Source organism: Mauremys reevesii, linkage group 15, assembly GCF_016161935.1.
Source record: "Mauremys reevesii isolate NIE-2019 linkage group 15, ASM1616193v1, whole genome shotgun sequence".
NCBI lineage: Eukaryota > Metazoa > Chordata > Testudines > Geoemydidae > Mauremys > Mauremys reevesii.
This window is the reverse complement of record NC_052637.1, coordinates 41504882-41521561: the sequence shown is the minus strand read 5'-3', so window position 1 is coordinate 41521561 and position 16680 is coordinate 41504882. Positions and strand designations below refer to the sequence as shown.

Sequence of the window (16680 nt, the reverse complement as noted above, 5' to 3'; positions counted from 1 at the left end):
CCCTACAATAACAAACCGCTCTGCCCCAGCCCAGTGCTCGTGAGCAGCACAGCAGCAACAAGCCAGGCTGTGCCGGAGGACAGGCCATGCCGTGGGGAGGCTGGTTTTCAGTGCCACTCCTCAGGGTTTATACCATAAACAAAACTTCCTGCTTAATGATTTCAGAGCTGCCCACCTCTGCATTGTGGCCCCCAAGTAATTCCCGTCCCCGTGAAGGCAGCCCCGGCCCTTGGTCAGGCGTGCGCCTGCACTCGGTAACGACCCTTCAAATGCCAAGGGAGATCAGAAAGACAACAAAATTAAAGCCTTTGCGGAAGGCCAGCCGCAGAGAACTGCAGGCCAGGCTGTGATTTGGTTAGTAACTGCAGGCCAGGCTGTGCTGAGTAATTTGTTTCCTTTCTCTGGGCTATTTCCATCCATTCAGGTGCAAAACAGGCCAGCTCCTTAATGGCCCCTTTGCCTCTGGTGGCGAGAAGAAGAGGCCCGTTAATTGGGGTGTCAGGATCTCTTCATTCTCTCCTCCCTCGCAGGCCCAAGGAGACGGCGCCGAAGCGTTTGCCACACTCCACGGAGCCGGAGAATCCAGGCAAGGAGCCTGCCAGCACCAGACACTGACACGCTGCTCATTTGATAGAGGAGGCCAGCAGGGGGGTGAGCGGGGAGACTGAATTCAAATGAGTCTCTAGCCCTGGGTCCCTAGGGGTTGGCGGACCCTGCACTGGGCTGCGTTAATCAAGGGCTTCGAGTGAATTGGACAAGGTGTCCGGTACACACCCCCAGCGCACAGTACAAACACGTTGGGGTGAAGCAGCGTACGAATTTTGCGTCTATCTGTGCACTTACAGACATGTCGTACGCTCGTCAAGCAGAATGCGTACGTGTGCCTTGCACACGCTTGTGCATGCACACAGGGCACGTCCGCGAGCAGGCTGCATGTGCAGCAGGCGTGATGCAAGCCCAGGTATCATGTAATGGGCGCTGCTGGGGATCAAACCAGCGAGGGTTACCCACACGCCAAACGTGAGCGGATCCTCGGGGTGAGCCAGCAAATATACGCAAGGCAACTCAGGCCGCACGGGTGATACTCAGCCCCTCCTGTTTGTTTACATAGCACTCTGCATGCTCTGAGCCCTGCCCAGCCCCTTAAGGCAACCGGCGTATTCTCATCCCCCTTTTACAGATGGGAAACTGAGGCACGGAGCGTGGACACAGCCCCAGGTCACACAGTGAGACAGTGTCAGAGCTGGGAATGCAGCTGCCGAGTCCCCGTGAGCTTTCCCGCCCCTTTGCTCTCTGCAAGTCAGCACGCGGGTGCAGTATCGCACGCTTGCTTTCTCTCCCGTACGCTGTGCCCAGAGGGTTCGCGATCCCGCTCCTGGGTTCTGCTCCCAGCGGGGGATAGGTGTGTGTGGAGGTTAGGGCAGGGGACGGGGCCCAGGACTCCTGGGTTCTGCTCCCAGCGGGGGATAGGTGTGTGTGGAGGTTAGGGCAGGGGACGGGGCCCAGGACTCCTGGGTTCTGCTCCCAGCGGGGGATAGGTGTGTGTGGAGGTTAGGGCAGGGGACGGGGCCCAGGACTCCTGGGTTCTGCTCCCAGCGGGGGATAGGGGTGTGTGGAGGTTAGGGCAGGGGACGGGGCCCAGGACTCCTGGGTTCTGCTCCCAGCGGGGGATAGGTGTGTGTGGAGGTTAGGGCAGGGGACGGGGCCCAGGACTCCTGGGTTCTGCTCCCAGCGGGGGATAGGTGTGTGTGGAGGTTAGGGCAGGAGCTGGAACTGAAGTCACTGCCATGCGAAGGGGCCGAAGGACAGAGCTTTTCATGGGAGGGGCTAGGACAGGGGACAGCATCCAGGCAGGGGGCAGGGACTAGCCCGGGCCATGTGTCTCAGCACAAGGCTGTAGGTGGACCACGGTCTCACTCCATGACCAGCTCCCTGCCGTCCCAGCAGGGTGTGTCATTGCTCTGGGGTGGCTGCAAATCCCGGGGCCCCCTGTTTAATTTCCACCAGGGCATAGAGTCCTCTGCAGACTTCTTCCAGCTGGGCCAGCCGCAGCACCCTGCTCCCTTCGTCCTCCCCCCGCCAGCCCCACGCTTGGGTCTGTGCTGGGGGTGCTAGGCCTTGGCGTGTGTGTTTCTGGGCCCCGGCGTGTGCACATACGTGTGCGTGCATGTCCGTGTCGGCGTGTGTGTGTGAGCACGTCTGTGTCTCTACGCGGCGTTGGGGGTGCGGCTGAGATTTATTACCGAGGACAGTGCAAGGAGAGTCTGCCCATTTATTCCTGGTGTCCGCGTCGGCTCCTGGCAGCTCGGCGGCATTGAAATCTCTCATTTAAAGCCAGTCGGGATCTTGGTCGATATCGGGTGTGACACTCAAGGACTCTCTCCCGTAGGACACCGGGTGCTCTCCCTGTAGGGTCAGGCACGGGCCACAGGGCTGAGCCGGCTCTCTTCGTCTTTTGAACGCCACTGCCAGCTCGGGTGACCAGAGGTCCCGATTTTATAGGGACAGTCCCAATTTTGGGGTCTTTTTCTTATAGAGGCTCCTATTACCCCCTCGCCCCTGTCCCGATTTTTCACATTTGCTGTCTGGTCACCCTAGTGCCAGCTGTGCTGTGCCCACTCTGGCATGGACCCAGCAGGCCCAGTTCTGATCTCCCTGAGGCTGGCGTCAGGCAGGAGAGGCTCCACCCAGCTCAGGACGAGACCCCTTTGGTCTTCTCTCCTTTCCTGGCCCCGGCAACGCTCAGACCCAGGCCTGGCTCTGGACCCCAGGGGGGCACCCAGGCCCTCAGGGGGACTGCTGGGCACCGTCACGCTGCAAACACCTGCCGGGGGCTCGCCCTGCCCCCAGGCCCTGTTCCGCCAGCTCCCTGCCCGGGGAAGCTCGGTCTGATGTTTCCAGCAAAGGCCAATGACAGCCTGGTGGGGGGAAGCGGGGGATGGGGGCAGTTTCACCGTGCCCAAGGGACTGCTGGCCACTGGCCCAGACAGCGGTGGGGCGGGGGGGATTTGGGCTCTCCTGCTTCTCTCCTGCTTGCGTCCCGCTCACCGTGTCGCTCCGAACCAGTCACAGAGCCACGACAAAATGTGAGGCGGAGGGGCGGGGGTGTCAGCAGCTCCCCCTTAGGGAGCCGTCTGCCCATGCTCAGCGCAGCAGAAGGTCCAGGGCTGGGAGGGGGATGCAACCCCAGATGACCCTCACCCACAGTCCCACTTGGGTGGGGGAACAGTGGCGTCACGAGCAGGCAGGCCTAATGGCTGGAGCAGGAGTCGGGAGCCAGGGGTCAGGAACAGGTCAGGGGCAGGAGCGATTGCTCAGCCAGCCTGGTCCTACCGCAACCCTGCTGAGCTCATAACCTGCCAGCCAGGCTCAGCTTGCTCCTGTGCAGCGCGGTGTGCGCCAGTGGGTTAACACCCTCCACCCCAGAAGTGGCTGCATTTGGCGGCGGAGGCGTGCTGGGGTTGGCTCAGCCGGGAGCACTGTGATCATCTGGGGGCAGGGGGTGGGGAATGTGTGCAGTGGAGAGGGAGGTGTTGCAGGAATGCCGGGGCCTGGCGGTGCTCCCTCTGGCCCAAGGCGCCCGGAGAGCCGGTGACAGTGACGGCTGTCAGGGAGTCGTGGCCGCTTGGGCTAATGAGGCCGGCCAAGCTGGGGCTTCGAACTCCGGGCGTGCTTAGCTGCCGGTGGAAAGCGGGGCGGGAGAGAGCTGGCAGGACGCTGGTGGCACCTGGCCTGTCCATTGCGCTGGAGAACCAGAGTCGAGCCCTTAGGAAACGGGTTAGTGGCCCAATGGGGGTCTTACACTGCCACCTAGGGGCTGGTCGGGGACCCGGTGGAATTTCAGCACGCTGGTGGCTCGCACACGCTGGTGGCTTGCACACTCTGGTGGCTCGCACACGCTGGTGGCTTGCACGCTTTTAACATGACGACTGCTCTCAGAACAGCGGTGCCCTGTTTTTAAGACGAGGCCTGGCAAACCGTGGCAATTAGCTCTTGTGTCTCCACTGAGCGGCTCTCAGGACACAGGGCCTGCTTGCAGTCATGCACACCAGGCTGGCGTGCGCCTGTCCCCAGCTCCAATCTGCCTGTCTGCTCTGTTCTGTGAGCCGGCAGGGGATCGAAATACGCAAGGATCCTGCTCTCAGACACACTTGGACAGTGTTCGTCTTGTCTCTGCAAATCCCCTGCTAGCTCCCACGGCCAGGGCAGACAAGCGGCGTGGACGGGAAGATGGCCCGACGTTCACAGCCCACGGCAGCCCTGGGTCCTCCAGGCTTGTCAATCGTTGTGGAGAGACGGAGGGGTCATCTAGGCTGTGGTGGTGAGTGACATGAGTTTGCAAGGTCTCAGCAATGAGTGTGGCCCCGAGCAGGCGGCCTCCTGTTCCCTATAGCACAGATCAGCGTGGTGGCCAGGGCTGGGATTCAGGGGCATCGGCAGAGCCGACTGAGTTTCAGGGGTGGGTTTCACATTGGGGATGAGGTGCGTTGGCAGAGATGCGTGCGTGAAGAGCGTGCAGCGCCCGAGTGGAATATCACGGGGCGCTGCAGGGTAGGAATGAGGTGCATCTGCAGAGCTGGGTGTGTGACCCAAAACTGGCATAGCCGGGGGCTGCAGGTCGGGATTGAGATGCGCTGGCAGAGCTGGGGGTGGGGAGCCCAGAGCTGGCATAGCCAGGGGCTGCGGGTCGGGACTGAGGGGCACTGGCAGAGCTGGGGGGTGGGGGCAGAGCTGGCATAGCTGGGGGCTGCGGGTCAGGACTGAAGGGCACTGGCAGAGTTGGGTATGTCTGGAGCCCAGGAGTGGCACAGCGGAGCGCGGGGGGGTGGGTACTTTGCTGCTTGGGATCGAGGGGCATCATCGAAGATGGAGCGGGCGGGGGAAGCTTTGCACAGCACGTCCCCACGACATGACTCGCTCTCCCAGCTATCAACCCACCGATGCACCCAGGGGTGGCTCAGGGCACATCTAGGTTATCTCAGGCCCCCTGAGAGGTTCCTTGGGGTGAAAGAGCCACTTCCTCGACTCCATTAGCCCCCTGCTTGGCATCGGAGCCCTGGCACGGCAGAGCGGTGCCGCTGCTGCTCCCCAGCTCTCTGTGGGGCCTTGACATGAAACCTCTATCGCTCTCTTCCCTTGGTCACATCAAAGGCTCCCGGCTCCTGTTCTCCAGCCGCCGCCTGGGGCAGATTAAATTCCAGGTGCGGCAGCACAGGGGCGAGATGCCGGCTGACCGGGTGGGGGGGTGTCGGTGAGGGGCAGGGAGGCACTGGCAGTGCTGATGCCCACAGCGGCTGGGCGGGCGGGTTAATCTGTCAGGCAGCAACTGTCCGTGAGTCTCTTGTTATTAAAGTTTAATTTAAACTGTATCAAAAGGACAAAACGCAGCCGAATCAAAGCAGCCAGCGGCACTTTTTAATACTTGATTGGCTGTCGGGGGGAGGCTCGGGTTTCCTTATTTATTTACTCGCCCCTGTCTCCGGTGTCTCTCTGTTCTGAACAGAAATAGTGCAGAGGTTAATGCTCCGGCTGCCACTCATGCCTTCCGGCCGGGAGATGCTGCTTTACCCTGCAGGCTCAGGCGGCTGAAGCTAAGGGGCAGCCTGGGACACTGCGGAGCTGGGTTCTGTTCCTAGGTCCGCACCCCGCTTGGGCAAATCGCTCCCCCTTTCTGTGCCTCTCTGTCCCCCTCCTGCCTGGTCTCGGCTGTGGACGCTTTGGGGCAGGGACTGTGGGTGCGCTATGGAGCCCTGATTGTGCTTGGGGCCCCTGTAATCCCCATAGGGTTAAATCCAGGGGGGGGGCTGAGTGTTAAATCCCCAGGGAATTGGCGCCCCATTGGGAGCTGGGGTGAGTGGGACGGAGGAGGTGGGCGCCGAAACGAGCCAATGTACATTCATTTCCCTTATCTCCTAATAATCTGCTGAGGCTAGAGAGGGAGAGATAAGCGCAGCCGCCGCGGGTGGCGGGGATGATAAGCGGCTTGGCGTGCAGCTCGAGCCAGACTCATCAGAACCGTGCCGGGCTGGGTGACCTTGCCGAGCGGGCCGGCCCTGCTCCCCGGCAGCCTCCCGGGGAGCGGCTGGGCCTGAGGCTGCAGCCTGTCTCTCCAGTCGCTGCGGGCCATGGACTCACGCCGGCACAAACTGGGTGGGCTGGGGTGAGCCAGGAGGGCCTTTCGAGAGAGGCGGCTCTGCCAAGGAGCAGGCGAGTCTCCCGTAGGCCGCCGGCAGGAGGCAGTGGGGTTTCAGGGACTAGAGCGCGTTTGTCTGAGTGATGCCTGGCTGCGTTGCTGCTCGAGCTGGAGAAGTTGCCTGTTGCCTCAGGCTGGCAGAGCTTGTCTCCCGGCGAGAGCCGGAGCTGGGAAGCCAGGCTGCTCCATGTTCCCCATCCTGCTTGCTGCTCCCGAGCACTCCTGGCTTCCCTTTGGGTCATGCCGGGGAGCTGTCCTGGGCCCCAGGAATGGCCACGCTGACTCAGGGCTCGCTTCTCTTTGAGCTGCAATGCGATCGGGTTGCTGTGCTCAGCGCAATGCTCTGACTGCAAAGCGAGCATTGACCACGGAGTCCGGTAACCTCCGTCTAGCCCGGACGTGGGCAGGAAAGGGAGAACTCCACTGGCCGAGCAGAACGTGGCTCTTCTGGGGTTCCTGCTGTGTTTGGATTGAGGCTCGGGCCGCTGCGGGGTTTTCTCCTGGCTGCCTTAGCCGAGAGGCCGGAGCTACATTCGTACAGGAATCTTTGGCTGCAGAGCCATGTACAAATGCTAGAGGGGAAGTACTAAAACGGGTGAGGTAGGGTGCCTGGCATGAAATGAGGCCTTGTGGAAACTGGGTGGGACGAGGATAATCCGTGGGACGCAGTAATACCAGGGTACAAAATAGACGGGAATGGCAGAGTAGGTCACGCTGCTGGGGGATTGGCCCTGTATGTGAAAGACGCATCGAGTCAAATAAAGTAAAAGGGCAGGATGCAGAGATAAAAACTCTGTTCCTTGGAGCAGCGAGTCCTGGAACCCACAAGCCAGGCGGCAGTTCTCCATTTAGTGCGAAGTGTCACATGGGGTCTGGCCCAAGAGGTGAATGCAGCTGAACTGCTTGATAATAGTGACCAGGATGTGCTAAATGTAACAGCCTGGTCGGGGGGGAAATGCCAGAGAGCCCCACCACTGTAGCATTTCACTTCCAAACGGGGAACGACACAGAAACGAAGCTAATTAGACGGCACTCGACAGGAGCAGTCGCCAGGGTGAAACGCCTGCAAGCTGCATGGAGACTATTTCAAAACACCATGATAGAGGCCCAAACGAAATATGGACCCAAAATAAAAACGAAACAGTCAGGGGGCCAAAAAATGCCTCCAGGGCTCAGCAGCAGAGTCAAGAGGCAGCTAGAGGCAAAAAATCCTCCTTTAAAAATAGGAGGTCAAATCCCAGTGCGGGAAAGCGAAAGGAGCGTGAACTGTGGCCAGTCGAGCGTAAAAGTGTACTACAGGGGGCCAAGAAAGACTCTGAAGAGCGCCTCGCCAAAGGCACAGCTCAACCCGCTACAGCCACGTCCTTCCCTCGGGCCCCTCGGAAAGGGGGCAGGACGGGGCTGCTTTCAGAGACAGCCCCCATGACTTGGCTTTGCTTTGCGATGCCTGGAGGTGAAGTGCGATGCACTGACCTGCGGCGCCAGCTCCCAGCGTCGGCCCCGGACCTTGGTGGGGATCCCCCAGGCAAGGAGCCCACCCAAGCACCAGACTCCCGCACTGTGCTGAGTGGCAGGTGTGGGGATGGCGGGGCCATTAATGGCTCAGCAGCGAAGGGGAAAAGCACCTGTGTTAAAGGCTGCAGTCCGGAATGTGGGGGAAGGAGCCCTGAGCCCACTCCCCTTCCCTCGTGGGGTCAGCGGGGCCAAGGATGCTTGTTCCCCAAGGCCCAGAACAGACTTCAAGGTCTCTGTGTCCTTGCTGGGGGTCAGAGCTGTGCAGCCGGGCGCCAGTGACTCAGAGCAGCGCTTTGTCAGGAATTCGTTTGGTCTCTGTGAAGCTCAGAGGCTGCAATCAAAGGTCAGGAGTTCTGGGCCAGCCCCTCCGGACGTCTCTACCTTTGACAGCCGTCCGCCTCCTATCCCCGACACAGGCACACACGAGCGGTGGGGGCAGCTGGTGAACACTGCTCGTGTTTCCTGGCAGAAATACGAACTCGACACTTGTCTGCGTTGTGTCCTGTGCTGCGAATCCTGCACCAGGGTGCCAATTTCACCACAGCAAGAGATTTCTCCCATCCCACACTCGGCATGGTTGATTTTTAAAGGCACGCACGCTACCTGAGCTGTGTTAGAACAAGGGAAGCCACGTGGATCCGAAGCCCATAAGAACAGCCATATTGGGTTACATAGGCACCGACTCCTGGGGTGTCCGGGGCTGGAACACCCACAGAAAAAAAATAGTGGGTGCTCAACACCCTCCAGCAGCCCCTTAATCAGCTCCTCCTCCTCCCTCCCAGTGCTTCCCACCCACCGCAGATCAGCTGTTCAGGAGGCACTGGGGGGGAGGGAGGGAGTGAGGGTAGGGTGCCATCAGGGGCAGAGCAGGGGTCAGGAACCCCCCAGCAACTCATAAAGATGGTGCCTATGTTGGGTCAGACAAACTGGGGTTCATGAACCCTTGGGGGGTCGTGAATGTATCAGGGGGTTCTCAGAAAAAAATTCTGTAATGGCGAACAAAGCCGTCCCTAGGAACCCCGGGCGCGGGGGCCGGCAGCCCGAGCCCCGTGAGCATGACTTCCTGGCAGAACAAGTTTAAGCTTCGTTGTAGTCGTGCGTTGTTTGCGTGGACTGCTCAAGACTCGAATGCTTATGGGAGGAACTCTTTATTAAATACCTTCCTGCTGTTTCACGTCTGGTACTCCTTGATGAAACATGTTGGAGGCTTCATCGAAGTGATATGAGCTGCAAAAGTGAAATCTTGGAAGAGCGTTGCCATTTTCACAATGTAATAAAATTAATACTGTAATGGTAAATAATAATGTAATAATAAATAGTGTGTAATAAGCGTGTCATTAAAAAACCCAAATTATTTCCAAGATCACTGCGTCTATGATTTATGCTCAGGTAAGGGAGAAGATCCCTGGAAATGTTCATTTTTAGGAGGGGGTTTGTGAGATTTGATATTTCTGTGAAAGGGGTTCGCAGGTTGTTAAAGTTTGGGAACCACTGACCTACCCCAATATCCTGTCTTCTGACAATGCCCAGTGCCAGGTGCTTCTGAAGGAATGAACAGAACAGGGCAATTTATGGACTGATCCATTCCCTTATTGCCCAGTCCCAGCGTCTGGCAGCCAGAGGTTCAGGATCACCTCTGCAGCACTGGCTTGCGTTCCTGAGCATCTTGGCTAATAGCCACTGACTGATCTATGCTCCACAAAGCATCATGGGTAAAAAATGCAAATGTACCCTGCAGGCTGTGTTCTGGTCATACCATTTGCTGCCAGCAGGGGGCGTTCTCTTTTTCCGTCCCCATCCCACCCCTCCAGCTGTCTCCTGGGTTGGGAAGTCTATTGTCCTGGCTTTGGAGAAGTAACCGGCACCTGGCGAGTGACTGCAGCGAGGCACATCACTAAATAAGTGCCTAGATCATTGTGGATGCTGGTCGTGCTGATGCTGCGCAGAGAGACGTAAAGATAGTAGGAACTTGGTTAGTCTCTTGGCTGATGTGGCAGATTGTGGTTGGCCTCCCAGCGTATCTAATCAGCTGGGTGTCTGTATCTGTTTAGAGACTAACAAATTTATTTGGGCTTCCAATGAAGTGGGTTTTAGCCCACAAAAGCTTATGCTCAAATAAATGTGTTAGTCTCTAAGGTGCCACAAGGATTCCTCATTCTTTTTGCTGATACAGACTAACACGGCCGCTACTCTGAAACCTGTATCTATTTAGTCACCTCTCCCTTTCTCCCTCTAGGTACATGATCACATCACTGGACCGCACCCATGCCGGCGTCTACCGCTGCATCGTCCGCAATCGGATGGGGGCCCTCTTGCAAAGGCAGACGGAAGTCCAGGTGGCATGTAAGTCGCACCCTCCTCCATGTCTCCGTTGGTGGGTGAGTCTTTGTCCCAGGAGCTGGAGTGCCCCGAAGAGCCCACCAGAGCCCAAATGACCTTCACGGCCCACGGCAGGCAGATGTCATTGTTCTTAATTATGGTTATGATCGAGGCCGGGGCCCCTCTGCGCTAGGTGAAGTATGAACACAGAACAGCAAAAAGTCCCTGCCCCAGTCTTGTGTCTGGTGATGCTGCCTCTGCATGGGCAGAGCCCTTTGTGAGCAGTGGTGTCCTCAGGCTGAATTCCTCACCGGATGTAATAAGAGATGCTCGGTATGATAGATTTGGCTGGCTCAGACTCTGGCTAAGAGACCAACTGCAAAGGGGTAGGAATTGGAGCTCCGTTTTCAACACACCAAAGGTTCACGGAGAGGGGCATCCTGGGACTGGCTGGAAAAGGCGGGGAACAGTGAGGAGCCAAAATGTGCAGATGACCCAAATTTGTACCGTTCGTCAGGACACGGGAGAGGGCGTGAAGAACTTCAGAGGGGCCTAACGAAGCGAGTGGAACGGGCAGCATGACGGTAGATGGTAGATAGCCGGGGGCTGCGGGTCAGGATTGAGGGGCACCAGCAGAGCTGAGGGGTGGGAGCTGGGGGCTGTGGTTCAGCAATAAGGAAGCATTGTCAGAGCTGGGGGTGCATGGCCAGACTGGAATAGCAGAGGGGGCTGTGGGTCAGGACTGAGGTGCTTTGGCAGAGCTGGAGGGGGCAGCTTGCCCCACTCCTATCTCAAGCCGGCATCGTCCACGCTTCACTCAGGAGTAAAATTCCCCCGGGAGCGAGAGAAATCCGTTCCTCCGAGTAGCCTTCGACAGGCACCCAAAGTAAACAGCGTTTATAATCATTATGGAAAGCAAATGCAAACGCTGGTGCGGGGCGAGCCGCCCGCATAAATCAGCAGCGAGGCAGCTGCAGGCGCCCTGAAGAGCGGGAAAGGCTGGAAGGAAGATGATGGATTTCAGGCTGGCGTGAGGCGCGGGATTGCCGGCTGGCTCCTGCCGAGCCGTGTGTAGCTGGCGAGTCTCGTCCGTCAGAGAGAGGGGGAAGAACTGGAGCAACGGGGCCGAGACGCAACGCGAGCAGGGGTGGGCCCGGACCCAGACAGGGCCCTGTTTGCCAGGCGCTGCACAGACAGAGTCGGGCCCTGCCCTGAAGGGCCGATGGTGTAGAGATGAGGCCGGCAGGATCAGGCCCTGAGGCTGGCACCCAGTGCAGGAGGCTGGGACGGCCCCTCTCGGGCGGAGGGGTGGTTGTTTTGGGGGTTCACGCGGGGCGTGTGGAAGGCAGGGACCCAGAGCGGGCCGTGCGCCCAGGGCTGGCTCCCCACCCCTCAGCACGGCAGAGGCGGAATTGGCTGGGAAGCGTTGGAAAAGGGAGGGGCGGCCGAGGCTGACAGGGAGCGGGCAGGTGGGGGATCCTGGCTGGGCACAGTGCCATCGACGTAGGCGGGGGGGTGCCCCAACCACGGCGGCAGGGGGCTGGTAAGGCAGGGATGACAGGAGCCTGGCTGGCTGTCCCGCGGCGCCGGAGCTCTTTGGATCCCCCTCACTCGGCGCTAGGATGAAAGCCTCGGGCCAGGACCGGCGCTCAGCAGTAACGAAGGGAAAAGCCGGGCGGCTCGTTCTAATTAACTGAGCTGCCTCTCATCCGACGGCTACACAGCCAGTGGGGGGGGGAGGGGAACGCTGGAGCAAAGGCCCCCCGCTGACCATGTCGAGGGGGCTTCTTGTCCTTGAGTGCGTGTCACTCCCCCCTCTCCCCGCCAGCTTCTCTTCCTCCCTCCCTTCTGTGTCCTGGCACCGTTCCCACGCAGGCCGGAGGCCTCTTGGGATGGGCTTGTCCTATGTCCTTCAGGCGGGAACCCTGCAGCGCTGGGATCAGAGCCACCGCAGCCACCTGAGCAGGCCTGTGCACTCCCGGCCGCCTCTCCGAATGGCCCTGTGCCCGCTGGGCACTAGCACAGTCTGGTGCTGTCGCCAGCGGGCCATGTAACAGCGACGCGCTGGCCCCTGCTTTGGGCAGAGGCCTCATGATTCACCAGCGGGGCAGCCCTCTGGGCTAGCAAGATGGAGGCCGCATGGCAAGCCAGACTCAGGCGTTTTAACCGTCGGGTCACCTGCCCCTGCACAGAGCCCCGTCTGCGTGGCAGCCTCCCCTGGTCCCAACAGGCAGAGCTGGCAAGGGGGGTGAATTACAGCTCCTAACTGGCACAGCGTCTCCCTAGGAGCAAAGCTCTGCTAGGGAAGAAAGGATGGCCTCTGAGCTACGACTCCAGAGATCCGGGTTCAGGGCCTCGCCCTGCCACAGCCTCCCTGTCTGCCCTTGGGTGAGTCACTTCCTCTGTCCAGGCCCCGTTCTCTGTCTGCCCTGGGGGGAGAATGATCCCCGTCGTCTGTTTAGAGTTCAAGGGACTATCTCCGGCGATGGCTAAGTACAGCGCCTAGCGCAGCTGGGCTCTGTGTGCGGCAAATCACGAGACAAACTAGCCCCTAACACTAGCCCCAGCCCAGCATGCGGCTAAGCCGATTGTCAAGGCAGCACAGACCAGGCTGAGGTATAACAAGCCTGTTGCAGACAACAGTTTTCAAGGTGAAATATTAAAACGGCAGGATGAGGTTCCCTCAGTCGTCACCCGGCGAGGGCTTTCACCCAGCCGAGCTGCCCCCGTGGGACTCTCAGCTGCTGGATCTGAATATGCAAACGCTCGTCTGCCCTTTAGTTTGGGTAACAGAACCGCTCGTTGGCTTCTTTGAAAAATGGGGTGAAAAAGCCGCAGTGACAGGCCTGGCGGGCTCTGGCTGGGAGCTGGTGCAAGAACAGGTTGGAAATCAGGCGCACGTTGTTTGCAGGGAGGGCAATCACCGTTGTGACAGTATAGCTAGGGAAATGGGGGACATGAGAGTCTTTAACTCAAGACTCTTTCTCAAAGCCTCGGCCAGAAGGTGAGGGCAGCATGCTGGAATCGTGGGAGTGGGGGTGTTCTGTGACAGAGGAGGTCACATTAGATGGTCCCCAAGTGCCATTTGAGCCTTACAAATCTATGAATCACAAAGTACCGGCACACCCAGGTGAGCTGTCCTGGGTTCCTCAGAAACTCGCCCCATCCTCTGCAGTGCAAGGGATTTCCGGGCCGTTGTGATGAGCTGAGGAATGTGTCTGAGCAAGCCCCCGCTTGTGTCTCATCCAGCATTAAAGTCTCCGAGCGGAGCCAAGCAGTGACAGAACGGAACAATCCAGCTGAGCGGTAATGGGGGCTTTTGCAGCTCAGTTTGAAAACAGCCCAGGCCTTGGTGCAGTGAGTTTGGTGGCTCTGTGTCTGGACTGGGACCGTTCCTGATGTGGGCTGCGGTACCTCTGCAGGGCTCGAGCACGCGGCACTTAATCCTGTGGGTTAAAGCCAGGCTCAAGCCGTGCCCTGGGTATCGTGCTGGCCCCCTGCCCAGCGGTGATTTCACTCCAGTGCTGAGGGACTGGCTTTCTCCTCTGGTTGTTTGGATGCGAGCCCCACCCCACTCCAGAGTCACCCCCAAAGCTGGTCCCAGCCAGATCCCCACGAGCCCCGCTCTCAAAGAGTGATGACAAATCAAGAAGCTAATGAGAAATTAATAAGGCAGCTGCGCTAACAACTAATGATAATGGCAAAGTCGTTAAAAAAAGATTCTTTACATGTTTTTAATTACAGCAATTAAGGGAAGTCAATAAAATATCTCCCCTCCCTCCCCTCTTCCTCACACACCCTAGTTTACTCCTATTTTTTAAAACCGCGATAAATTTCCAGGGTGCAAACAGCTGAGCAGTAAGAAGGCAGAGTGAGGCTCTGACCTTGCCCTCAATGCCACGGTCATGAGTCGGCTCGAACCCTCCACACAGCTGGTTTTTCATAGAATCATAGAATCTCAGGGCTGGAAGGGACCTCAGGGGTCATCTAGTCCCACCCCCTGCTCAAAGCAGGACTAATCCCAACTAAATCATCCCAGCCAGGGCTTTGTCAAGCTGGGCCTTAAAAACCTCTAAGGATGGAGATTCCACCCCCATCTGTGGGTCACCCCAATACGCTATTTCATTTTGGCTCCTGGCCCCCAGTGTGCCGGGTACTGTTCAAACCCAGGACACAGGGACGGTCTCTGCTCCAAAGCCTGTCCAGTCAAAGTCAAAGACACGAGACGAGGGATGGATGCAGACAGGCGGCCGGGGAGGCGCAAAGGGACCGTGAGGCGGTACCGGTCAGCGAGTCGGGCTGTGGTCTCTGCACACCAGCAGCTGAACCGTGGCCCAGGTTTTCTGTCGGCACTGCAGCAAAGGAGAGTCTAGCCCTGCCACGAGTAGGAGACAAGGTGTGGCAGCTGAGCGGCGAGGCTTGTGCTGCCCGGACAGCCACACTGGCCCTGCTCGGGACGGGGGCGAGCGGCAGGCCCACGCTGTGGCAAGGAGACGGACACAGACAGTTCCCTCCTTGGCCCACGCTCCGGCCTTGGGCTCCGAGAGCACCTTGCCGGCTCCCCGCCGGCCCTGACGCCTTGGTCTCTGTTTGTTTTCCAGACATGGGCAGCTTCGAGGAGAGCGAGACGCACCAGAGCGTGTGCCACGGCGAAGCGGCCGTCATCCATGCCCCCCGCATCGCCAGCTTCCCCCAGCCCCAGGTCACCTGGTTCCGGGACGGCCGGAAAATCCCCCCCAGCAGCCGCATGTGAGTCCAGGAGGGACGCCTGGGGGCAGGGAGGAGCCGCTGACTCTAGGGAGGCCAAAGACAGGTGCCCCGGTGGCCCAATGGCACCGGCTGGAATGGGACAGGGTGAAGGTTCGGGGCCTGCTGCTTGTGGGGGGTTGTCGTGGCTTATGCAGGCAGGGGGTCGTCTAACTAAATAACCCCCTGCAGAGCAAGGCAAGGCCACCCCGACTGCACAAGGCGACTTGCCCCCAGCCGTCCGCACGGCAGTCCTGGGCGCGGTCCAGCCGGGCACTAGGGCAGCGCTCACTCTGCATCCTACGGCGCCCCCCTGCGGCAGCGCGACCCCGCAGGGCATGCTGGGGGCAGGAGTAGCGTACCGAGGTGTGGAGGGAAACCCCAAGCCTTCCTCCTGCACGTGTCCACGCACCAGCTTCTCTCTGCTCTCCCCGTCTGCCCCCTAGCATCACCCCTCTGCCTGCCAAGCGCCTGCTGCACGTCAGGAGACAGAGAAACCCCTGAGCACGTCCCCCATCGCCTCCAGAGGCCCTGTACTGCACCTTCCCCTGGGGGAGTGTGCGCTCCGGTGTGTCCTCCCCTGGCAAACAGCCCTCTGGGGAGCCAGCCTGCCGACCAGCCTGCAAACCAGCCCCCCGCCTCCTCCCCGGGCTCTGCGCACTGATTCTATTAAACGCCCGCTCCATCACCCTGCTCCTGGCAATTACAGCAGATTAATATTCATGGCAGAGTTCAAAGGGGTCCTTGGGAGCGAATCGGCTGGTGCCTGCGGGGTGGAGATACGGATCTGATGAATGCTATCAGGCTGGCTGAGGCAGGCCAGGGTGGCATGTAGCCACTAGCCCTCGGATCCCCCTATCTGACCGGGAAATTCGGCTTCCTGCCCCCTGCCTGGTGATTAGCAGCCGCTTATCAACCCACTGGCCGTGTTGTGCCCACGCCAGGACGAGCACGGAGCGGGGAGGGGAGCAGCCGGGGGTGGGTTTGTTTATTCGTTTATTTATTTGGGATTGATTCGCTTTTGTCTCCTAATTAAATTATCAGGCGGCTGCAGGAGCTCGACTAACTAACTACAGACTCCTGTCTAGGAGAGCAGGGAGAGGGAGGAAATGTACCCATGGCAACAATGGGTACCGAGGAGACGCAGCTCTTCATTTATTTAGCGCAGGCTGGCAGTGATGGAGCTGCTTATGGTGACAGCTCACATCCAAACTACAGAGGGTTCTCGCCCATTTACCTTCCCCTCAGTTCTCCCACCCCTTACCGGTCTTCTGTCCCCTTGGCATCTTAAGGTGCTCCCGGGTCCTTCTCCACTTCCAGACAGCACCTGCGCCGTGCCACTCTCTGCAGGGTGTGCAGTGTTATCGTTTTACCTGGGGCGTGGAGGGGTGCCACACCAGAGCCGCACCCACACATACCCCGTGACCCACCAGCGGAGCAGCACTGGGGCCGAGGGTACGTCTACGCTACAGCAGCACGGCTGCAGCGTAGTCCTGGCCTGAGAGCAGCTGGCGCTGTGTCTTGCGTTGTTTGCATGCAGGACACAGACTAACTGACGCTTTCCGTTTGAAATTGGCAAACACGTGAAGGGTTAATTTCCTTTAAGTGGAGTCACCTCTGAGGCAGCAGCCAGTCGCCCCAGGCACTGGGCTGTTCCATACAGTCACTGCAAAGCGATATCAGTGCAAAGTATTTATTATTATTGTCATTACGTTCCTAGAGCCCCTTTCATCCCCGGGATTCCAGGGGGCTTTAGAGTCTGGTCTTAAAGCCATCACGGCACCCCCACAGGACAGCAAGCCGCCACGCGGCGCGGCAGCAGGAGCCTGGGAATACGGCAAAGGGGCTGAACGCTCCCGGGCAAGCCCGGAGCAGAACAGAACCTGGCCAGGACACTAAGAACCCAA

At 59.2% G+C, this 16680-nt stretch overlaps 1 protein-coding gene across 8 annotated transcripts in view; it reads left to right on the top strand.

Moving 5' to 3' along the window:
- The window catches only part of SDK2 (sidekick cell adhesion molecule 2), a 161491-nt gene that overhangs the window by 95226 nt on the left and 49585 nt on the right, over window positions 1–16680 (top strand). For all 8 annotated transcript variants that reach the window (XM_039501736.1, XM_039501735.1, XM_039501733.1 and 5 more), the window contains exons 3-4: window positions 9945–10051; window positions 14629–14776. In XM_039501736.1, coding sequence (XP_039357670.1) covers window positions 9945–10051; window positions 14629–14776 — 255 coding nt within the window. The remainder of the gene's footprint in view (window positions 1–9944; window positions 10052–14628; window positions 14777–16680) is intronic.